At 42.1% G+C, this 25355-nt stretch overlaps 1 protein-coding gene across 1 annotated transcript; it reads left to right on the forward strand.

The window, feature by feature from the left end:
- The first annotated feature begins 1136 nt into the window (after positions 1-1136).
- On the forward strand, positions 1137-23997 carry LOC149274482 (voltage-dependent L-type calcium channel subunit beta-1-like). Its single transcript, XM_089505406.1, has 14 exons — positions 1137-1223; positions 3169-3255; positions 13226-13345; positions 13661-13783; positions 15097-15233; positions 15384-15457; positions 17616-17635; positions 17837-17917; positions 19012-19070; positions 19354-19463; positions 20164-20315; positions 20594-20689; positions 21773-21958; positions 23560-23997. The coding sequence occupies exons 1-14, from the start codon at positions 1137-1139 to the stop codon at positions 23995-23997; spliced, it is 1770 nt and encodes a 589-aa protein (XP_089361532.1).
- Positions 23998-25355: the final 1358 nt, after the last annotated feature.

Raw genomic sequence — 25355 nt, forward strand, 5'->3', positions numbered from 1 at the left:
TTTGTGTGAGTGTTGGATGTGTTTGTGTGTGTCACGTTTCTGCACAGTGTTGGGTGTGTTTGTGTGCACGGTGTGTTGGATGTGTTTGTGTGCACGGTGTGTTGGATGTGTTTGTGTGCACGGTGTGTTGGATGTGTTTGTGTGCACGGTGTGTTGGGTGTGTTTGTGTGCACGGTGTGTTTGTGTGCACGGTGTGTTGGGTGTGTTTGTGTGTTGGGTGTGTTTGTGTGCACGGTATGTTGGATGTGTTTGTGTGTTGGGTGTGTTTGTGTGCACGGTGTGTTGGGTGTGTTTGTGTGTTGGGTGTGTTTGTGTGCACGGTGTGTTGGGTGTGTTTGTGTGTTGGGTGTGTTTGTGTGCACGGTGCGTTGGGTGTGTTTGTGTGTTGGGTGTGTTTGTGTGCGCGGTGTGTTGGATGTGTTTGTGTGTTGGGTGTGTTTGTGTGCACGGTGTGTTGGATGTGTTTGTGTGCACGGTGTGTTGGGTGTGTTTGTGTGCGCGGTGTGTTGGATGTGTTTGTGTGTTGGGTGTGTTTGTGTGCATGGTGTGTTGGGTGTGTTTGTGTGTTGGGTGTGTTTGTGTGCACGGTGTGTTGGATGTGTCTGTGTGCACGGTGTGTTGTGTGTGAATGGCTTGTGACTGTAGCACAGATTGGTTTGTGTGCTCATGCATCTCCTCAGCATCCTGCAGCGTCACCGGCGCACTGCCGTCAGGATCCAACAAGCAGATGCCGTGGAGAGCGTTGCTAGGAAGACACCAGATCTCTGCCCCCTGCCGTCTCTCTCTCTTTATTCTCTCTTCTCCTTTCCGTCTCTCCCACCATTTCTAACGTCTCCTCTATTATTTCCTGTCTCCTCTCTATTCATCTGTCCCCTCCATTTCCTGTTACTGTATCTCCTCTAAAGCTCGGTCTTCCTCGTACACCCCCTTTTGTCTTCTTTTCCTGATATCTCTCCTCCCCATTCCCTCGCAAACACCCCCTTCTGTCTTTCTATCCTTTCTGCTGCCTCTCTTCTCTCCATAACTCGAGCATCCCCTCCCTGTCTCCGTCCTCTCTCACTGCTTTCTATACACACTCAGACCTGGTATGAGTGCAGGGTGACCGGGGGTATCTATGCGTGTGGGGGGTGACACCAATGGTTCAGCAGAACAGGATGGCCAGGACACCGTCCAGCTCCACACAGGAGATCCAGATGGATGTTTTAGAAGGACATAGTCTGCAGGTGAGAGCTTCCTCCTGTATTATATACATATAAACACATATATACATATACACACACATATATACATATATATATATATATATATATACAAATACATATAAACATACATATATATATATATATATATACACATACACACACACACATATATATATATATACACACATATACATATAAACAGATATATGCACATATACACATATAGACATGTATATACATTCATGCATGAGTGTCCATCTGCAATAAAGCATATATTCTACAAATATATAGAGAGAGATGGGGAACCAGGCGTTATGTATATATGGCTGCAGAGACCTACATTTATGTATATGATCTAGGATGGGTGGATTGAAGGATATGGGGAGATTGGCTATATTATTGGACTGTATGTACGGTTGGGGGGTGGGAAATATTTATAAAGAGCTGGAACCCTTTATAGCCTACGATAAATATACAAGTGGAGGAAGAAGAAGGCTTAAAGATGGCATTCGAACACAGCCTGGCTGTTGGAATATAATTCCTATCTGTATATGGGTTAAAAAAAAAAAGAAAAAAACAATGGTGAAAATGCAGCTTGAAGAGAGCTGCTAGGCAGGTAAACACAGGGATGTATGGAGGCTGGGAATGTATCAGGAAGATGGCTGTAGTGTAGTGGCGATGGGGTTAATTTAGGAGTAAGAGTCAGCCGGTCTGGTACTGTCCAAAACTGGTATAGTTTATAACGGGTGGGCGTAGGCGGGGGGATCACAGGGCCCTGAAAATGGCTCATAATGATCTTCACTTTTTTTGTTTCAGAAGTAAATATGATAAGTTGTCATGCCTTAAATTGTGAAAAACAAGGCAACGTAGGAAACTGTTACAAGAAGTTCTATAGCAAAATAGAATGAGTTGTAAGATATATATGGGGGGTGTAGAAGTCAGAGTTTGTTTTTCTTTCTAGATATGGTATGGAGGATTAGCAAGCACTATAGCAGGGGGTCAATATGGAGCAATAGGAGAAATGAAACTTATGTTTAACATGTGCCGTGATGATGAGCGGAGCACCTATATTACTGACTTGTCGTGACGATAAAATCAGGTAAACAAACACGAGAACCAAAAGCGATCAGGGTGCCCCCAGGTTATTCACATCGGCCGGGACAATCCTTTTGTCTTCTGACACCCCTGATGTGTTGGCAGCGCTTCGAAAACTAGAGTAGAGTCAACCTCATCCCTGAGAATCCACGGCCTTGCCATGATTCATATAAAGCAACACAGGGGTACATTATGGGCAGACTCGATCGCAGAAAGAATCTGATGGCAGATAAGAAGCAATCGTTCCGTAAGAACCCACCGTACTTCTCGGTTATTACGTTTTTAAACAAAAAGTAAAAAAATACCTTGCGTGTAGGAGAAAGTTAAAAGGAAATTCTTTGAATAATGCTTTGAATGATGATTTGGGTTTTGTCAGTCATTGTATGTGGATGGACTCAAACAAAATAGTGTAACAGTAACTCATGGGAGTACGGTTACTATGGCCATATGTTATAGTTTCATTCGAAGATGGAACCATATGGGGGTCTGACATTATAGATCAATACGGTGGTTTGTAAAGCGCATTATCACCATAGCAAACACTGGAATGATCCAATCAGCAGGAACATTTCATCGGTTGCTATGGTGTTAAGACCAGTTTGGCACCAGTCACGTTTACATACCCTCTGAATGGGGTGATATAAGCCTGTGTTTTGGGGGTGTTCCTGTGAAGGCCAAACACCTCCATGTAATCCATATTAGAATCAGACGTATTAATAAACAGTTTATTCCATAACACATAGTATTTTTGTAAACACAGATAACAGGAACGGGGCAGATAAGTCCTCCATTTTCTGGCCACTGGCGTGAAACCTTACTGTCTCTTTAAGATATTAACCCTCATTTTTTTCTGCATTTGTAACATTTTCAGGCCAAATATGCAAAGAGGAAAAGTCGGTTTAAGCGTTCGGATGGCAGCACGAGCTCAGACACCACCTCAAACAGCTTTGTGCGACAGGTAAGTCACGCTCATCGCTGCTTTACTCTTTGGCCCGGTATCTGAGGCGGATCGAGCAGGCCGTCCTAGGCCCCGGCCCTGGTTACCATGACGCCCAGCACCAGGGAAGAGATGCTCCTACGTCAGGAGATGGAAATGACAAACGTTAATTAACTGGCTGGGAAAGAGGGAGAGACTAGATGGCGAAGAATGAAAGGGAAAGAAGGAGAATGGAGAAGAATAAAGCAAATAAGCAGGAGGGGGCACGTAGAAAGAAAAAGATGGATATACTCAAAACATTAACCGTTTAGTTACAGGCTGCCCCCTGGCATTTCAGGAGTTAAGGAGTTATTGGAGGATAAGCGCGTTGCATGATGTAGTCGTCCATGTTTTTTTGTGTGGCGTCTCTGCTCTGCATGGACGTTACTCGGTGTAAAAGTATTTAGGGAACGGCTATTATGGTCACCAAATGGCAGTAAATAAAGTACTCGAAGCATTAATGCTACTAAAGGCTTGGGGTAATATCATTCCGACTCCTGTCACAAGGCTGTTTATTCATAGGTTGAAAAAAAATACCAGCTGTGTGATTGCCAACGTGAGTTTATTTGTGGTCCATCGGCTAATTTTTAACGGGCCCGCTAGTACAATTGTGATAAAGAGGTTAGCCGTGTTTGTGTTGCTCGTCTGCATTGCGAGCGCACTTCCCGGTGCGTCACTTTGTGTTTGTAGGTTCTCATGATACGCTGTGTTGGTGCGTTTTTAGGCATCTTTTCGGGTGTTTAAGCCTCTGTGGCCTGTGATTATATGTGTTTTTCTGCGTAGACAGCGTGGTTGTTGGCGCAGCTGCGTGTAGCCTGTGTAGCCGTTGCTCTATGTGCAGCATACGCTATTATGTGTGGTTGTAGGGTGGGTCATTGGGTGCTGTGCTTTATTTTTTCCTTGTGTGTTTTACCACGCTATTCTATTTATGGAGCAGGGAATGATCTCTGGCACTCTTACTGCAGCCTACTGGGACTCCCATGATTCTCAGCCAGGCTGTCTGAGCCTTTACAATATAGTAGTGAATAGCTGCTAGAGGTAGCTTACACCTGGGGTATATATATATATATATATATATATGTGTGTGTATACATACACACACGCACTGGGGTAGTGACAGATGGCTTGTAGTTGGGGTAGGTTAGGGTTGTCCTTCGGGACGGAGTCTCGAGCAGCTGTTCCCTGGTTGCTTGTTCTTGTCACGGTGTATTGTTGAATTTTTCAGGAGAGGCAGCATAGCCTTGTCTGCTCTCTACATGTGACGGTTGGGTTTCCTTTTGCGTGTTCCATTTCGGTGCCTTGCTTGTGCGATATTGTGCGCGGAATTCACATTGTGTTATTTACGTTGTGCTGGACATGGGTTGGCCAAAATCAATCACAGCACCTTTTAAGCACCATTAGTCCGTAGTCTGTAAGAGAATAAGCTTTTCATTTCCATTACACAGCAGTGCCTGATGTCAAAGTAAAACAGACAGTCGTTTCCCATCAGGCCACCTGACTGGAGACTTGATTTGGTTGCTATGTAGATAAGACAGCGTTCCAAACTTTATACAAATATCACATTTAATACGTAACCCCCTATGTTTCCTTTCTTGAACCCCGCTTCTAGCCAAAGCAGTGCTGTCAAACACAACTCATAGCTCATGGCTGCCTCCTGACGTTGGCTTCCATTGCATTTCCCATTCCAGCGGGTTTTGGTTACCGTCAGATGAAATGCTGCCTGATTGGCTGATACTGGGGAGTCTTTAACTATCAAAATTATCTCTTAATTATCTCCTAATTCTTCATATACTGCTGTCAGGAGGCAGTAATGAAATACACGAGGGGTTTTGTATTCTGATGCAAAGTTTGAAAACTGCTCTTGGTACTTGGTTGGGGGAAAATATATTTCCTAATAAAAACCAGTAGTTTGGATGTCTGGAATATGAAGCTCACTTCCAGATCGAGTGAGTCTGCAAATCTACCCGTTGGCACTGAGAGCTTTAGGAAAGCTTAAAACTATGGGGCAAACCTTGAGAGTTCCCAAGTATGGGGTGCTCACTAGCATTTTAGGCGCACTTGCTAGTGAGCACCCCAATAACTCAGTGATACTTCTGGGAGGTAAGCATCGAAGCAGTGTTACTACGGGACGGTAAGAGTGTCAGTAATCTGTTTATTCATGGCATGCTGATATACTATAATACCGTTTCATATTATTTTACTAGTTCTTATTTGCAATGTTTCTGTTGGTTTTGGGAAGATTTGTTGGTTTGTTGTCATCACCAATTATTAGGAAACTGAAAAATGAGGAGTCAGGGCACGCCAATGTATACCTGCCACCTACCCTGGGCTTGGTGACTGTGAGATCATGGGACCAGAGTCTCAGGGTTAACTTTATCCCGCTTCTCTTGGACATTGGCCATGCGGTATATTTTTGGGCATGTACACTCTCAGTGAAGAAGTCATTTGTAATGTATGATGTCATTGGTAAAAACACAGGGGAGAGAACTTATTTCAAAGAACTTTATCTTGTATTTCACAGCTTTTTTTATATTTAAGAAAGAAATTAGGTTTGGCATTAACAAAAGTTTTTTGCCATTGAAATTATGGGAGCTTTTCCATCACTCAGCCCCCACATCACCTCATTTGCCCCTTCAGCCACCCCAACTGCTGCCTTCAGCCTCATCATCTACCCTTTGACCCCCCATATATCCCCTCACCTCTAACTGCCCTGTCATCTTCCTCTTTGGCTACCTCAGCCCTCCAACTGACATCATCAGACATCTTACCCCCAAAACTGCCCTCTTTAGCTACCTTAGTCCCATCACCTCCATCAGCCCCCATCTTTCTCCTCTCTCACTAACTGCTCTCTTCAGCCACTTCAAACCCAACCACCCCTTCAACCACCTCAGCCCAACATCTACCCCCTTCAGCAACCCCATCATTCCCTTCACACTCACTTTCACCCTGTATATCCCTTAGCACTCCCCCATCTGCCCTCTTGCCCCTCAAATGCCCCCTTCAGCCACCTAAGCCCCCACTTCTCGACGCTCATCTGCCCACTTCAGCTCCTGACCTCAAACTGCCCTCTTCAGCTGCTTCAGCCCCAAGTGCCTCTGCAGAGGCCTTAGCCCAAAACTACCCTTGTCAACCACCTCAGCTGTAGTTTGGCTCTCGGAAACTACCCGACGGATTTGCGTGACCGTGGTTTCAATAATATTTCAATGACAATGTATATGGTTGTCAAGTAGATTGAAATTCTAAAATACAGCTTTGTTTATCTTTGGATGAGATGAGAGCCGACATCCCTATTCCACAATTCCTTTGTACCATTATACAATAATTTGACAGGGTAATAAGTATGTACACGTGACATGCCTGTCATGCTTTGATTCCATGGTATAAAAAGGTCACACTCTGTATCCTCCTTTTAGAAAAGTACGTGAATTATAATTATGTTACACATATACATCTCGGTGAATGCATACTTGCCTAGTGTCCCTTTTTTGGGGTCCAAATCCCTGATGTCCCTTTCTTCTAGGAGCTCTGAGTGGTGTGTGTGTGTGTGTATCAATGTTTTTTTAGTCCATAAAGTTACAATAACGTGTATAAAAACAGCAGACAATGTGTTTATAAATAAATTGCGTCCATAAATACAACATTCTTCTTTTGTGTTACTCAGTTACCAATGGGTGCAAGGTCACAAAAAGTCGTGTGTTCTAGCCACACACGCCAAACGAAATGTTGGATGCAAAGGTAGGGCAGATGATCCGGAGTCGGAATGAGCTGAGCCAGAAACCTGCCCTGATGGCAGATTCCGCATGCTGAGCCATGATCAAGCTGGGATAGACCTGCCCCATATTAGACCTGTAACGAACCTAATGGCAGACCGGCCCTGCAAACCCAGTCCTTGCCATGAGTTGAGCTTAGAGCCCCCACGATCCGTCCATCTATTGCCAGGAGGCCTTTCAGTGCTTTAATTATAAATTATATATTTGTTTATTATATAGGGACCTCCTTTCCATGTATATGTCCTGTTGTGGATCTTTATGGCTGCGTCTCAGAACATCTGACTGTGTATAAGTGAAATCAGTATTTTACCGTATAGAGCATTTGGATGTGTAATTTTGGGTATATGATAACACCTTGCACATGCTGGTAATAAATAATGTAAAAAATCATTAACAGCACATGTTATCAGTGTCAGTTTCAGAAGGCGTGCTCATGAAAAAAAACGACGCAAAGGATTTGAGCCCCCCCAATGTATTCCTCTATTATGGTCCTATGAGAAGCCCATTAAATGTAAAAATAGATTTTCTTTCTTTTCCAGGAGAATGTCTTCTTTGTAGCAGCCTTTGGAATGTTTTAATTAAGAACAAAGTGGATGATTTATTAGTTGCAAAGATACAAACACACAGCTCGCCGCAGCATAGAGCTGCATGAATCTGATGCGGTACGGTGGTCTCAGGTTATACACAATATTCCTCCTTACTTTCAGAAAATATCAACTATTATCTGTAGTCGATTACCAAAATATGCACCATATTTTTTAATGCAAAATAGCATTTCAAGTATGTGATAAATCTTTATCTCACTAAAATAAGTGTGGTTTATTCACTGCACTGGGTTTGCAGGCATGTTGAATATTTTAGCTGATAAAATTTTCCCGGGACCCGGAAAGTTTGACCCAGAGTTTGCCCGGTCGGTGAGCACTGCTTCTCCGGTTCTCCTGCTCCGAATCCTCTGGGTTGCGGGGTCTTGACGCGCCCTGCTTCCCACCCCTGACGTCAGCTGAAATGCCCCCTGACACGGCTTATTTCATTATAATAATTTAGTATTACCATCTCTGGCCACCAGGGTCAATAATCCTGCTTGTGTGAAGGTGATCATGTATTATTGTGTGCTTTATCTACCAGTGATATTTCATATATTTTGAATAGTGTATATACTACTGTATATACAATTTATATACAGATATAAATTACAATTGATATGCTTTGGGAGAAGTAAACAAGGTGAGTTGCCTTAAACGTGTAATTGGAAAGGCTGGAGAGTGTTACGTGTGATACTTGTGACTTAGTAGAGTGAGTGACTGCCATTGTGAGTGCACTTTATGCCTCTGATTCATAGATGAGTAGGTCGGTATTCTGTGATCACTGTACCTTAACATATAGATAAGCATGTGTATCCGGTGTCAGGAGTTGGTATGTGGTGTGTGTGTGTTGTGTGTGTGTGTGCATACAGTCTAATCGCTCACTCCCACTCAGTATCCCTGGATTAGCTATGTCCCCTTATAGCCCCGTGTCAGCCTCCATGCTCCTGTTTGTGTCTCTCCATGTCCCCTGAACACTGCTAAATATACCCTCCCAGGTTGCAAAGACTGCAGGATTTCTGTAACCTGAGCCTGAGGCTCCGGAGAAACCTCTCCGAGGAGTGGAGCAAAATGTCTGCTCCAGACCCTCTCACCAGGGTTGCCTCCATCATGGATCCTCCACCCAGAGTCCCGCGCACTGTCTTGGTGAGGCCTTTTTGTCTTTAATAAGTTGAATCCCTCTAGTTGCTTCCTTAACATCTCTCCCCCATAAGTTTGCTGTGTAGTTTTTGAATGCTTGTCTTTTTTCTCTACCTAGTGGTTGCCTAATACTCCTTCCCATCTACTAACTCTCAGAAACCATTTTCCTCTGTGTATTTCAGACCAGGGGCTCTTGCTGTTGTGATTCTGCATGTATAGTTGTCTGTGGGGATATATTTAGGATTTCCTTTTTTATACTTTGCTACTTGTGTGCTCAGTGGCGTGTTATGAATGGGGTATATATCAGGTTGGGGAGATTGTGCACTGGATGCTCACAACCATGTTAGTATCTCTCTATTACATGGACTGAGTTGTATCTCTGGCTTAGTGTCATACATTTAATAATCAAAATATCTAAAAATAATATATATTATTATTTTTATTATATTATAAAAATAATCAAGATGGTGGTGTGGCATGCTGGTGGCCACATAGAAACTCTTTTTATCCTGTTGGACAGGGATGTGGTATAATGATATTATATGACTGCAGAGAAATATGTTATTGCATGGTTAAGAGAACTCATTGTATAAACTGCTAGTACAGAGTAATGTACTTGCACACTACTGAAGCCTAGTTCACTTTACTTAGGAGCAGATAAGACCCACTTGGCCATTTTATTTTCACCCCTTGGAAAATAAGAAACATATACGATCCTTGGCTTGTCTTATGGCCATTGTATATAAAAATCCCTGCACTTTATTAACTTCAATGTCTGCTGGAAGTTTGGTTTCCGTATAAACAACCTATTTAGTGAAGTCCTTTTTATTTCATTACTTTTAAGCCTCCGACACGTGATTTTATGATAGGATGACTAGCATCTCCCCTCATTCTTATACCTTTACCTCATTCCTATGTACTTGTGTTGAATCCATTTATGTATTTTATTGCCACTGTAATATGTCTGTGCAACTCTCCCGCAAACTTCACAAGTTACGTTAAAGTAGTGTTTTGTTATAATTGTTATCCTTTAGGGGTTCACTTAGTGTAGATTATCTGTTTTACGTATGTATACTCTTCTGGAACTGGGGCATGTATAATTACACATACGTATTATCCACCGATCAAACATAACATTATGACCACTGACCGGGGTAGTGAATAACACGGATAATCTCGTTATCATGGCACCTGTCACTGGGTGGGATATATTAGGCAGCGAGTGAACATTTCATCCTCAAAGTTGATGTTCGAAGCAGGAAAAATGGGCAATCGTAAGGATCTGAGAGACTTTCATAAGGGCCAGATTGTGATGGCGAGACGACTGGGTCAGAGCATCTCCAAAACTGCAGCTCTTGTGGGGTGTTCCTGGTCTGCAGTATCTATCAAAAGTGGTCCAAGGAAGGAAAAGCTGTGACCCGGCCCAGGTCAAGGCTCATTGATACATGCAGGGGGAGAAGGCTGACCCCTGTGGTCATATCTAACAGGCGAGCTAATGTATGCATGTCTGCAACAGGTAGACATTCCTGGTGGAATCAGAAAAATTAAATCAGAATCATGCAGAAGCTGCGGTTTAATGTTGGTAGCTATAAAATTATACGCTGCGACAATAGACGAGAGATGCTTGGAGGTAATTATTTCTGGGCACTTAAAGGTAAGCAGGCAATGCAAAAAAAGTAAAACTGGGTGCAGGTTTTTATATCTAGGAAGAGAGAGCTGGTTCTGTCACTTTACTGATCTCTGGTCAGACCTTTCCTACAGTGTTGTGGACAGTCCTGGAGACTTCATCCCTAGAGGGATATTCTGGGTTCAGATGAGGGCAACTAAAATGGTGAATGGTTTGAAGGATGAGAATTATCAGGAAAGACTAAGGGATCTCAAAATGTATAGCTGGGGGAATGAAGAGAGGTCTAACAAAGTGCAGGAACACAAGGTCGTAATCTAAAGCTAGAGGGTTGCAGGCATAGACTTAATGTAAGGAAGTTTTATTTTACTGAAAGGTAGCAGATTCTGCAGTAGAATAGCCTCCTAGCAGAAGGTTAAAACATGGATATGGCTATCCTGAATTAAGGACCAAGGACTGATTAAGGTTTGAGTCTTTACAGCAGGAAACACTGTCTATATGAGCTGAATGGTTCTTATACGTTTTTATGTTTTCTTAAGGGTGATAAGTGTTACTTTAAGGATCCAAAATAAGGGGAATGTGTATCATCGTGAAGGAGAACTCAAGAAAGGGGCAAGAAGAGAGTTAATGGAATGATATCTTTATTTCAAGGCAGAATTGATCAATATTTTTATTAGTATTTTAAATTTTAAAAAATTGCCATAGATTGAGCATAATGCGCACATGCATTTTCTAATGTATGAGTAAAATGTGCGTGAGGAGAGGCAATATGCAAAACTGAAACATGGCATGCTCTAAGTTCCACTGATGTTGTTTCATTCCATCCCATCCCAATGGTTGACGGGCTTCCATAGGTTATGTTTTCTTCAGGCGGAGCAAAGAGATCTGTGCTTCTGTTTGATCTCAAATCTCTTACTCTCTCATGTAAAGCACATACAGTTTGAGTAATGATTCCATGACCACGCACTTTAAGACATGTCTTGGATAATTTTAAGCCGATCAAGGCAGGTTGAACCTGGTTCTCTACTGCATCGCGCAGTCCACTGCTTGTCATGAAGACAAGACTTTGTCCAGCTCCGTCTGAGTACATGTAACCATTCTGTAACACGTGACCCCCTGAGTTCTGCATAAGTTCTAAAGAAACTGTAACGTTTAGAAGAGATACAAATTAAGAACTGATCGAGAAGACCAGACCATGCATTAGTACAGGCCTCATTTTTTTCTCCTTGTATTTTGCCCGGACGAAGACCCGCAGTCCAGGGTTAAAAAACACACACGCATGCAGAACTTTTTCTGCAATAGAGTGGATTTTTCCACTACATTTAAATGGAAACCAAGCAAATTACAAATGTGAATAATACAAAAAGGTGAAGACCTCAGCCACTGAATAAAATTGTCTCTATCAGCCTCTGTGCCAAGCATCCAAGACCATGTACACATTGAGAGCAGTTTGTATGCTCTACTACATAATGTAACGTTCCTTCGGCTGTCTAGTCCTATTTAAGTCGAGGTGAAGGTGTGTTTCTTTTATTGTTCAACCTGGCAATTTAGGTAGGTCCCGAGGTTATAGATACTGTGTATCGCAGGTGGGATAATAGCAGGAAACGTTTCGCTGTGTTTAGCGTGTGTGAAGAGAGGCTGCATATTAGACGAGGGTTTCGCAGATGTAAATGAAGTTGAGTGTTACAGACAGACACGTGTCTTCATACATCACTGTCAGTTTTTACTAACTAGTTTTCCTGGTTTGCCCGCCACCTGTCTCTAGCCCTCCCCGGATCAAACTGTCAGCGCCGCTGTGACCTCAAAGGGGCTGGACCTGGCCGTCGGCAATGAGATCATTACTCGGGGAGGAAATCTGTGTGTAACTGTGTGTGTAACTGTGTGCCCACATTGTTCCTGTCATTGTGTACATTATACTCTGCGACAGTATCTAACTATCACCGTTAGAGTTGCTTAATATTCCGGAAGACTGTATGGAGCACTGACTGCGTGTGCGGCCGAGTGAGGAGCATATTGTTAATGTAATATGGTCCTGTACACATCGGGCACAGTGTGAGGGCGTAGTAACGCAGCATTCGCTGTCAGGAAGGGGTAGTTAAAGACAAGAAGTTATCAGGTACAAGCAGCGGTCTCTCCATCGCTGAATTTAATTGGAAATGTACGGTTATGACCTCGAACATGAGGTAAGTGCTGCCTGTGTGCTCAGCTCAAGAGGCACTTTCGTTGTCCAGTCACATAGACAATTCTGTGTACAAGTTTTGCCATTTTTCTGCCCCTTCTTGCTTAATCCAATGTGTCTGTTTCTATGCACCACTCATATTCTGTTATCACACATTCCCCACTCACTCTCATTCTCACATTATTTCCCATTGCCCTTTTTGGTTTTCTTTACTGTACGGTAAATTGTATGCACATTTAATCTCACCCTAGAAACTGCATTGTATAATCCAACCCTAGCATGCTTCCCCTATATAAAATATGATGCATACTTAGTGAATAAACCCCTTGTCTAATTTTCACCTGCCTTTCCTCATTTTTCCTATTTCAGCACACGGCCCCACAATCGGTGGCAGTTTTGCTACCTTATTCCCGCTAGCTATTTTTCTTTAACTAATTTTCTCTATAAATATCGCCCTCATTAATCCGCTATTCTCTTCCACCCGCTTTCTCTGTGCGGTGTTACTCCTGCAACCCCCTCTCTTGTGGTTTTGCTGGTACGTTCCATGCTTCAGACCCCCTGCTTCCAGAACAGCTGTTTTCCTTGAGTGTTGGCTATGTTAACCCTTCTCTAAACTTGTGAACAAGCCGTAATATCTCTCTGTGTTGTCTCCCCCAAGGGGTCGGCAGAGTCCTATACTAGCCGTCCATCGGATTCAGATGTATCCTTGGAGGAGGACCGGGAGGCTCTGAGGAAAGAAGCAGAACGTCATGCTCTTGCACAGCTTGAAAAGGCAAAGGTAAGAAGGTATCTTAAAACCCAAAAGGGTACAAAACCCAAAAGGGTACAAAACCCAAAAGGGTACATGACAGTTTAATATTGGAGAATACTGTGAAACATGTAAGTGGGTTCTTAGTACAACTGAGGACCTGCTGTATCACCTGCTTTGTATCCATATTATATTGTCATTGTAACTCGTGACAAGGGGCTGGTTCAGTAACAGTCCTGTTTCACTGTGGTATTTTATAGGAACATAACAAACTTTTTTGAAATCTTTGCAAAATACCTTTGGCCTAGAAAAGACATAACAGGATCATTTCTTGCCTTCAAACAGACAAAGCCTGTGGCCTTTGCAGTTCGGACAAATGTGGGATACAACCCATCCCAAGCCGATGATGCTCCAGTGCAGGGGATGTCTATCAACTTCGACCCCAAAGACTTTCTGCACATCAAGGAGGTAAAACGAGGAACCAGAAGGGATTGCTGAGGAAACCCAAAATATCTGTTCAAAAGCATAATGATAAAAAAGATACTATTTAGTAGGGCTGCAACTAACGATTATTTTAATAATCGATTAGTTGGCCGATTATTTTTTCGATTAATCGATTAATCGGATAAAAAAAACAATATGCAAATTTTTTGTTTATTTAAAATAATTTAATGAACTGGATGTTAAAAAACAACTTAAAATTTACATTAACATTCTTATTTTGTTATGATGTAATAAAAAAACAATATTTTCAAAGTACAAAAACCCAAACACAATATTTATGAAACAAAATAACCCCAAACATTCTGAAAAGAGGTGGACTATTACTGTTCAAGAAACTTTGCACCCAGCACTTTGCACCCGGCACTTTGCACCCAGCCCTGGCACTTTGCACCCAGCACTTTGCCCCACCCCTGGCACTTTGCACCCGGCACTTTGCCCCAGCCCTGGCACCTTGCACCCAGCACTTTGCACCCAGCACTTTGCACCCAGCCCTGGCACTTTGCACCCAGCCCTGGCACTTTGCACTGTGCCCCTGCACCCAGTCTCCAACTCTGCCCTGCACCCAGCCCTGCCCCCACATTCTGCCCTGCCCCCACACTCACACCCTGCACCCACTCTGCTCTGCACCCACACTCACACTTTGCCCTGCACCCAGTCTCCAACTCTGCCCTGCACCCCCACCCCCACTCTGCCCTGCACCCAGTCTCCTGCCCTGCCCCCACACTCACACCCTGCCCTGCATCCCCACCCCCACCCTGCCCTGCACTCAGTCTCCTACCCTGGCCTGCCCCCCCCACCCCCACTCTGCCCTGCATCCCCTGAAACCCCACCCCCACCCCCGCGAACCGCTCTGTGCGAACGGAGCCACTCGCACAGAGCGAACCGCAACTAAAAGAAGGCGCGTGTAGCGGAAGCGGGGAACGCTCGCGGAGGTAAGTAAAAGGAGCCGAGTGCTCCAACAACGAATCGATCACTCGATTAATCGATAACGGAAATCGTCGACAACGATTTCCGTTATCGATTATTATCGATTTTATCAATTCGTTGTTTCAGCCCAACTATTTAGTAAAAACAGAATGGGGAACACACAATGACATAACTACATTGTGTGCCACTCAATAAGAGGTGCCAACGTTACTGAGACATTCAGACCACCCTACTTTTTTACAATTTAACACCTCATTCTGTGATAAACATCATATTTGTCTTCCACCATATCCTTGGTCCCCCTTCTCGTGAAATTCCTTACTTTTATCATCATTTTCCCTGGCTCTCAGAAATATAACAACGACTGGTGGATTGGACGGGCTGTACGGGAGGGCTGTGAGGTTGGATTTATCCCGAGTCCTGTGAAGTTAGAGCACATGAGAATGCTTCAAGAGCAGAAGATGAGACAGAGCCGACTCACCTCCAGGTGACAGCACCTTCCTATAGTCTTGATTTTTTTTTAGTATTTATTATTGAGTATTATTTATTAAAGTTCCCTCCTAGTCCCCCGTTTTTCCTGAACCTTCTCTTTTTTTAAATGTTGTGGTTTCTAAAGCAATTCTGTTACATATTGCAGTAAATCCATTGGGAACTCAAACAGTTTAGGTGATGTGGTCAGTGGAACGCGCAGACCTACTCCACCGGCTACAGGTGAGACTATTACACCGCACCCCAAAACATGCACTTGCTAAACACCTTATCTTATATACACAAGACACACTGGCAAAGTCAAGAAACTGGTATCGTTGAATCCGAAAAGGTGATGCTAGTACGGAATAGGGTATTAATACAGAGTAATACAGACTTATACAGAGTAATTCTGGTGCTAAATGTGGGGCAACTGGCATGGACATTCTGTTGGTTTTCAAGCTGACTGCTCTAGATTTAAAACTTTGCCCTAGAATTGCATTTTTAAATATCTTTATTATACCCTTTTTTATTTTCTAATTTGTCCCTACATTGCATTCACATTTTTGTGGCTCTTTATTCTTTTTTATCTATCTTCTTTTTACCTCTTTAAATTATTTTACATTTTTCTTCCACTTGTTTAATCTCCCTTTTCTATCCTGTTTTATTATTTAGATTTTCTTGTCCCTCGTTCCTCCCTTTCATCAATTAATACCTTAAATAATTTTCATGTTACCCCTTCTATTCCTCTTTGCCCCATTCAAATCTGTTCTCATCTAAAGTTCAATTTTCACCTTTTTCAAAATGTTCTATATTCTGCACATGTAGCATCCCTCTTTCTTCATCAGTTATTACATCTCACATTGATCTCACGTTACCTTCCTCCGTATATATATTTACCATTCAGGGTCTTGCAATTGTCTCCTTCTCCTACCTATCTCCATCCCCTTGTGTATTTCAACTTCTTTATCTTGCCTTTCCATTTTCCATACCTTTATTTGTATTTTATATATCATTATTTTGTCTTTCTCTCTCACATTACCTTTGGTACCTACCTCCATTCCCCTTTTCCCTGTTCCTTACTTTCCCGTACCCCTCTTCTCCAGGTCCCTTGGAGTCCCCATTAGTTTATGATATAGATCACGTTGATTTAGAGTATGAGGAGACAGAACCTCAGGTTGCTCAGAGAACACCCCTGAGCAGTACGGGGAGTGTGACCACCCCACCATCTACCACCAAACGTGTCCCTTTCTTTAAGAAGGTAACCCCTTTACCCCAACTGTTTGACTAATACCTCTCACCCTGCAAGGTTTGCTGATTGTCCTATAAGCTCACATGTTGCTCTCTATATGGACTCATATCTATCTGATTTAGTAGTGCAAGCAAATTGTCAGATCTGCATGAAACAAAGCAATAACTGGGTGTTCCAGTTGATGAACAATTACACCGTATTTTCAATGTAGAAAGTCAGCAGAGTTCATAATTAAACCAGGCAGTTTCTCATCCACAACAAATACACATGCGCAAGACTAAATAAAAAATATGCTTTGCAATGGCCCATTTGTCTGTCCATTGAGTTTTGGGTTTGCAGAATTATACAGTGTAGGGGATATACGTTATGTGTGTATATATATATATATATATATATATATATATATATATAAACATTACAATTAAGGTATGAATGTCTAGTCTAGTCCCCCAAATAGTTATATTGTTTAATGCAGTCATTTCGATAGGAGCCAAGCTTCTATTGACTTTAGAGAATTGTACTTTACAGCCATAGAGAGAAAGATGAGAAGACAGAAGTCTCATTTTGTAAAGGAAAATATGAATAAGTAAAGAATCACTGCAATCATTTGCATGCATTAAACAATACAACTATTTGGGGGACTAGACTGTCCCTTTAACACAGCAGATTAAAATCTATCACATTCAATACATTTTAGTGTTAGGGATTTTCATTTAGATTTTTGTAAATATGTATATATTAATATAGCAGAGCAAGTGTTTTGTTGGATTTTACATACATGATGGCATGTATCTGAGCATGCATGTTTCGCTGACTATACCAATAACATGCATGGTTTGTTTTTTTCTATTTTTTTATTTCTCTCTTTTCACTCTGTCATTTCCTCATGTTATCCTCCCTTACTCAACACTTTTATCACTTCTTTTTCCCCAACGCATTTCACTTCCAATGCATTTCACCTTCTCTCATCTCCGCTCATCCATCGTTGTTCATCTCTCCCACAATTTCTTTCTTGATCCTCCACTGTATTGAGTCCACTGGGCTCCCTTTCTTCCATCTGTTTCATATGATATGAATATCTTATGTTTCCATCACACCCTTTCTCCATTCATCAAACACCACATACTTTCCTTTCTTTTAATGTGCTAGCCAAGCAGAGGCAGAAGTCAGTAAGTAATTATCTATCTATCTATCTATCTATCTATCTGTAGTGACTTTGTTTGGTATTCTGGTTTATTTCCTAAATATTGCATGTTGTGTTGTGAGGATGTATAGAAATGTTATGTGGGTATTGTGTTTCTATACAGTGTACACATTATATTGTGATGGGGTGATTGGGGGCATATAATAATAAATACTTTCTCTTGCAGACAGAGCACATCCCACCCTACGATGTGGTTCCCTCCATGAGGCCAATCATTTTAGTGGGGCCCTCCCTGAAAGGATATGAGGTGATATTAGAGGGGGACATTATCCCCAAAATAACCCCTATCTCTGTCCTCTTACACCACTGCTTCTCCCTCTTGCTCTATTTGGTTCATTTTTTTGTTTCAATCTGTTTTAAATACTGTTCTTACCGTGTTATTTTTCTACTAGACTTCTTTATACCATATTATTATTGTTATTTTAAAGAAAACATAAATTTTTCATTCCTTTCCACTGACCTTCTGTGTCCCTGTCTACTTTCCCGCGAGTCTGCTTCTTCTCTTGCATCTACTTGTTCTTGTGTCTTCATCCGCTTCTCTCCACGTCTTCTGTCTTCACCCACTTATCCTTGACCCAGGCCTTCCCTGCACTTCTGCAAAAGGGCGGTGCCTGTGGGCACACCCTCTCAACCGATTGGACAACATGATAGAGGCTGCCCCGTATTCTGATAGGCCAGAAAAAGGCAGACAGATTTGTGGAGAAAGATAAGTGTTTGTGCACCTCTCTTTCTCCTGGAATCTGTCTGCATTATTCTGGCCTATAGGAGAAGGTATGCCCAGAGGCCCCGCCCAGAAGTGTGCGGGAGAACTGGTTCACAGACAAGTGGGCAAAGTCAGAAGACAGGTGGAGAAGACAGAAGAACAAGAAGAGGCAAGAGAAGAAGAGTAGCTGCGGAAAGGAGACTGGGGCACAGAACTTGTCGGCAGAGAAGGTAGGGAGACATTGAGAATATCTAAACCTCGGTTGTAGGCCACACCCCTAATTAAAATATTTGAATTAGAGGAAAACAGTGTGATCTTTAATTCTCGCGTTTAATATGTTATTTCTCGTTTTAATTAGCTGTTTAGAATATTATCTATTATACTCAATGCTTATGTAATTACACCTTCCTTTTATACTCCTTTGCCCTCATTCCACCCCTCTTATCTCTCTTACCCTGCATTCTGATTCCCCCCTTATTTTGTCACTTTTTTCATTTAACGTCTGTCCCGCTTTATAGCTGTATTTTCCCTTTTCTTTTCTCTCATTCACACCCTGTAATTGCATTGTTTTCTAGCCTGTACACTTCTTTGCCCTCTCCACCCCCTTGATTGTATTTCTTCTTATTCTCTGTCCGCAGGTCACAGATATGATGCAAAAAGCTTTGTTTGATTTCCTAAAACATCGCTTTGATGGAAGGTATGAAACGTATTATCTATAAATGACAAAATAGATGTATGTAACTCTGCATACAAACTGAAATAGCTAACCATCCACGAAGAGGTGCAGATCCCTAAATATGGATCCACAAATTATGTTTAACAAAAAATATTTTTTTACCAAGATCCAATGCTACAGTGGCACTTGTAACACGATTTTATTGTGCATAATGCTTAGCTTTTTATGATTTTAATTTGAAAAACTGTTATTCTCATCACATAATATGATTCTCTGTGCTCAATCATGTGGTTTGTTTCTACAGAATTTCCATTACCCGGGTTACCGCAGACATCTCTCTAGCCAAACGCTCGGTGCTGAACAATCCAAGCAAACACAACATTATGGAACGATCCAACACACGTTCTAGTCTCGGTAAGACTCCACGACACAAGAGGGGTGAAATGGGTTAAAATGACTGGGCTATAGCCATGGTGAGACTACTTGTGGGACTAGAAAACCGTGGCAGCAAAACCATGAGTGGTCCTGACTGTGTGGCTTTGTGTTTCATTGTGTGTCAAGCTATTGTGAGAAGAGTAGTAATTGTTGTTTTATTAAGTCACATGGTCCTAATTTGATAGAGATCTCTGTTGGCAATAAGAAATGTGTATTTAATTTAAGCTGTTTTAACCATTGAACCAAGAATAGGCTCACCATGATAGTCTGGGCTGTTTCCCAAGATCCTCTCTTAGTGGGAATGCCCCTATTTGTATATACCTTGGTACCCTCTCCTGCCCTAAGTGCCCATCTTCTAAGAATATCTGGTGCCTAAACAATTGTATAATGATGGGGAACAATTGTATATTGTTCTTTATTGTCAAGCCCCCAGTTTCTCCATCAGGACATATTTTTTTTTTTTTTTTTTCTTCATCTGAGGAGGTCTAGAAAATATGTAAGGTTTGGGCAAAGTTAGATTTCCAGGGGGGAAAGGAATACATTTTGCTCTTTGTGTTTGCGTTTACTCATAGGCATCTTCAAGTACCTTCAACACAAGAAGGAAGTATGATTCTTTCATATTATTGTGAAACTTTTTCCCTCTCTTATTTTCTCTGTGATGTACTCTTATCTTCCTCAGCGGAGGTGCAGAGTGAGATTGAGCGCATATTTGAGCTGGCCCGGACTCTCCAGCTGGTTGCCCTGGATGCTGATACCATCAACCATCCAGCTCAGCTGTCCAAAACCTCACTGGCACCAATTATTGTCTATATTAAAATTACCTCTCCAAAGGTGAGTGGTGCATTGAATATAGAAATAAGAGTATTAAGGGGAACACATTATTATTATTATTATTATTATTATTAATATTATATTCCTCAATGTTTTTTTATTTTTTTATTATAATGAACAGTCCCATCTTCTGGCTTTCTAATAAGACCGGCTCCAAAATGATCTTCTCAATTTACTGTTAGATTCATCCTTCTATTCTGTAATTGCTGAAAAGTTCCTTTACCAAATGTTATACCTCTTGTTAACCCTTATGCATGCCTGTGATCTCTCTGTCCCAGGTATTACATAGACTTATAAAATCCAGAGGAAAGTCTCAAGCTAAGCATTTAAACGTGCAAATGGTGGCGGCAGATAAACTAGCTCAGTGTCCCCCGGTAAGTGTTTGCTTCACCAAGGGGCAAGATTTTCTGTTTTGTTATATATTCCTTTCTTGTTGTGACTTAAACTTCTTGTTACCTGCATTTCATATATTCTTGAAGAACACAAGATATTGGTTCTATTTATCTATTTGTCTTCTGTCTAAAAATTATTTGATCTGTGCTAAATGAATATGCGTTTGAACTTCCGGTAAATGTCAGCAGTGACACCTACCAGAAGGGGGTGCCCGATCGCCTGATCGGACATTCCTTGCATGATGGCCTACCGGCGCTCGCAGCAAGCGCTGTTACACACAATTACCAATGCTGGCTTCTACTGACATGGGAGAGCCATGGCTGTCCCTACCACTGCAACAAAGTCAAGACGTAACATGTACATGTTTTAAACGACATACAGGTACATCCTAGGGGGACTGAGGTGGTTAAATACGCAACAATAACTCAAATTAATTGTATTTCCTTTGATAAATACAATTTCTGGAAAATCCTATAGACAGATACAGCCGCCTCCGCTAATATTGGCCCCCGTGGTAAATATGAGCAAAAAAGGCCAGACAAAAATGGTTTACTGACCGCAAAATCAAGTTACTACCATGGCCATCCCCTGACCCCATAGAAAAGCCGTGAGGTGAACAGTAGAGGAGCGTCGACCTCGAAATGTGAAGGATCTGGAGAGATTCTCTATGGAGGAATGGAGTCAGATCCCTCGCCATGTATTGTCCAACCTCACCAGGCATTATAGGATAATGTTATCTCGGCAAAGGGAGGTGGCACAAAGTACTGACTAAAAGACTGCCAATAATTGTATAACGCATAAACTTAACATTTTAAACACTATACAGTATATGCACCTGCAAAAGCCACAATTGAAAATTATTATATTCTAGTCCCCGAAGGTCTTGCAAACGTAGCCTTACGATCATTAATGCTACCTTTGCCTTGAAAACGCCTTTTTTTTACTAAACACATTTCTAAGCACAGTACGAAACAAGCATTTGCTTATCAATGCAACAAACAGGAACGTGGGTATGCCCAGAATCTGCCAGCCCGTACGTCCACATTAACTGTTTCTGTCCACAGGAAATGTTTGACATCATCTTGGATGAAAACCAATTGGAAGACGCCTGTGAACACTTGGCTGAGTATCTGGAAGCTTACTGGAAGGCCACTCACCCACCCAGCATCAACCCACCCAACCCACTGCTCAACCGCACCTTAGCCACAGCAGCCCTGGCCTCCAGCCCTGCGCCCGTCTCCAACCTCCAGGTGCAAGTGCTCACCTCGCTTAAACAGAATATGGGCTTCTGGGGGGGTCCTGGGGAGTCGCAGATACCCCCTAGGGTGGATGAGCATACAGTGTAATTTGGTACGAGGAAGCTGCAGAGTGCAAACCTTTCCTCTTACAGAGGCCCGCAGGGCACCGAGCTCATATAATACCTTCTGATTTATTACACCCTCAATGGTTTCATGAAGTTATTATTATCCAGGCAGCAAAGGTGCTAATAGAAAGAACCTTGCACATTTTCATAGCGTGAAACTGCTTGGCAATGTGATATTTTGCAGACACTTACACCCTAAAGGGGGTTAAACGTGTGTGTGTGTCTGGGTACTTTGGTGAACCCCTTAATATATTTGCTGCTGGTGCCTTCTTTTTACCTTGGCCTCCCAGCCCCCCAAATATCTCCAAATACCTCCTGACATCAACGTCACCTATAATGAAACTTCGTTCTTGGGGTTGCCAGCTGTGCACAAGATACTGAGCTGGTAATAAACCGGGGGGAGATGCGCCTCTTAGTAACCCTTTTCTGCAGGAGGTGCGCTTTGCCCCAAAATGATAAATTATGTTTTCATTCTTTTGTGATAACTTTTAATCAATTTATTATTGGCTTAGATGATAGGTATCGAAACGTCCTTCTATAATAGATAATATAATAATTTAGCCGTGCTTTCCAAAGGTAGCATGCTTTTTTTTTTTTTTGCTTAGTTTAGTCTGATTTGATTCTGTTCTGGCACATTACTAAACTGAAGACTCGCGCAGAAGATGGAAGGCGTACAGTTCAGGGTTCTTTTGGTAAATGTTGTTTTAGCTTGGCTAACATTAAACAAGCTTGTGTTATGTTTACATGATTTTCATTAACTGGAAGTAAAGTACTGGCATTCAATTAATTGAATGGCGGAATCACTGACAAATTTGTACAGTGGATTTAGTCCTTCTATAATAGACAATAAAATAATTTAAATAAATTCAATAATTTTATTTAAGGCTTAAATAAAATTGTGCCAATTGTGCCTCAAAAAATGAAAACAATCCTTCTTGACTCCAAATGACAATCTGATAACTCACTGGATAAACGAGCTATACCTAATTTTATTCTTTATAGTCAAATATATTTCTCCAATTTTTTTTTTTTATTTTTTTTTGCTAAAAAGGCATCAAGCCCATAATTTAAAGGCATCTATCAAATTTGGCAGGATAGTGTATATCTATAAAACAATAATGAGTTGTGTTTAACATTATAAAGTGTGTTAGTACTAAGTAAGGACGGCGGGACATATGGCTGTATCCGATTATATGGCGCTGTGAAATATGGCGGCGCTATATTAATAATAATATTAAAGCACTGTCGACTAAACCAGTGTAAATGCTTGAAACTGTAATGGTTTAATCCATAATTGTGTGTAATTGCACATTGCATGCAAAACACAGTTGCTTCTATTCTGTGAAATTTGAATGGTTAAACCAAAAAAAGTTTAGAATGCAGGAAGTCTGCGCTAGTATTTAACCCGTTAAACTGAGATCTGTATATGTGCATGCATGTAACGTGTGCGCTTCTGTCTCTGCATGCTTTGTCTGTATTACTAACCAGGGTCCGTACTTGGTTCATGGAGAGCTGAGGACAGAAGGAGGTGACCGAATGGGTGCATATGAGGGGCATCTGCGAAAGGGCCAGATGGGCTCCCGTGTCCTCTCCCGTCATGACACGCTGGAGTCGGAGACGCAGGGCAGCCGAGACTCTGCCTATACAGAGCCAGGAGACTCCTGCATGGACATAGAAACGGACCCTTATGAAGACCCAGAACCCAAGAGCCAAGGGGGCAACAATTTCCAAGGAGGAGAGCGTGGCCGGCTCCAACGTCAAGGTTCTTGGGAGGAGCTGGGTCCAGATCAGGAGAACCTCCAGCAGAGGAAGAGGAGGGAATCCCCAAGGCCCCAGGGGAAGGGCAGAGAGCAGTACTGGCACGAGGGGGAGGGCAGAAACAGGGGCCAGCTGGACAGTTGGGGGAGGGATGTGTGCATTCGTTAACAGGCACTGCCATACTACCCCTGGAATTAAAGGAAGGAGGCATCATACACCGCGGTGGTCACAATCATGTAATGCACACCTTAGTCAACATACCATTTACATATGCCAAACATTTGTCACACAAGTATTCGCAAACCCTTTTATCACTTCATCCTCAACCTATATAAGTTCTACTACATTACTTCTATCACGTCTTTCTACAAGCGCCTCAATGCTAGTAAGTGTCTGACACAGCCCCGATACCGTACTGAGCATCATCAATGACCCTTCGGCTACCCACTGCATCAAAACGGACCTGATCGTGGCGCTGCAGCTTCCCTCCCACCTTCTTCCTATGTTAAAGTCCATCCAATCCTCCCCTGCGCTTGGTTACAAGATGCTAGACGTTTTCAGAATGATTCCTTCCTTGCACAAACATGGCCCACTGGCCGCGCGCTCCCTGACCAACCTCTGATACTTCCTCGCAGCACTGACTGCCTTCTCCAGGCTTTAAAGAGAAGGGAACTAACTGGTCTCCAACACAACGAAATCCTGGAGAACAGAAAACGCATAAACTGAATGTATTCGCCCCTCTATATCAGAGCGGCATTTAATGATAGACACTGAAGGACTGGCCACCGATCTGTAGCCGGGATGATAATGCCAGTCTGGTGTCCTGCCAGAGTGTAAAGAGTTAAAATTGGTTGATGTATACGTTGTGCCTGCCTATACCAATATTTCTGCCTGCTTTTTTATGCTTCTTAGTAATTTATGTTCATTATATGTACCCTCGGGGTAAAACCTTAATTCCTTTCAGCCTTTCGAATGCACAAGGCATTAGTTGTTTAATAATCTTTTTCCTTACTCATTTACAGTTCATTTCAGACGGGTTATCGGTGTTGGTTCACATATCCAATGTCTTGATGCCATTGATAATGTTTGGAAAAACTGCAGATAGTCTGCGTATTTAGTTGGTATATATGTTCTATAGAAAAATTGCAATGCGTAGATCGTATCACCACATTACATTACGAAAAACAGCAGAAATACAGCCCAACTGCATTAAAACCTTTTGGATTTAAGATCCAGAGAGACATTTTAGATGTCATGGAACTAAAGTATTCATAAAACTACAGCTTCGAAATGTTACCAATCTCTCCAGCCCCTGTATTTAATTATACGAACATCTATACATTTACACACGCTTCTTATATGGCATGGAATTGCTCGGGCAGAGTACGCAGAGCCATTCATATTTTCATCCATCTCAAAAGTCATGTATGATTACATCAGGCAATATACTAATTTGCCTAAACAAGCATTAAGACCATAAAAAAACAAGTATTGTATTAAAAAAAATGAAAATCAGATCAATAAAA

This window comes from Sceloporus occidentalis, unplaced genomic scaffold (genome assembly GCF_023333645.1).
Source record: "Sceloporus occidentalis isolate IW3139 unplaced genomic scaffold, rSceOcc1.0.p SCAF_328, whole genome shotgun sequence".
In the NCBI taxonomy this organism is placed as follows: Eukaryota; Metazoa; Chordata; class Lepidosauria; order Squamata; family Phrynosomatidae; genus Sceloporus; species Sceloporus occidentalis.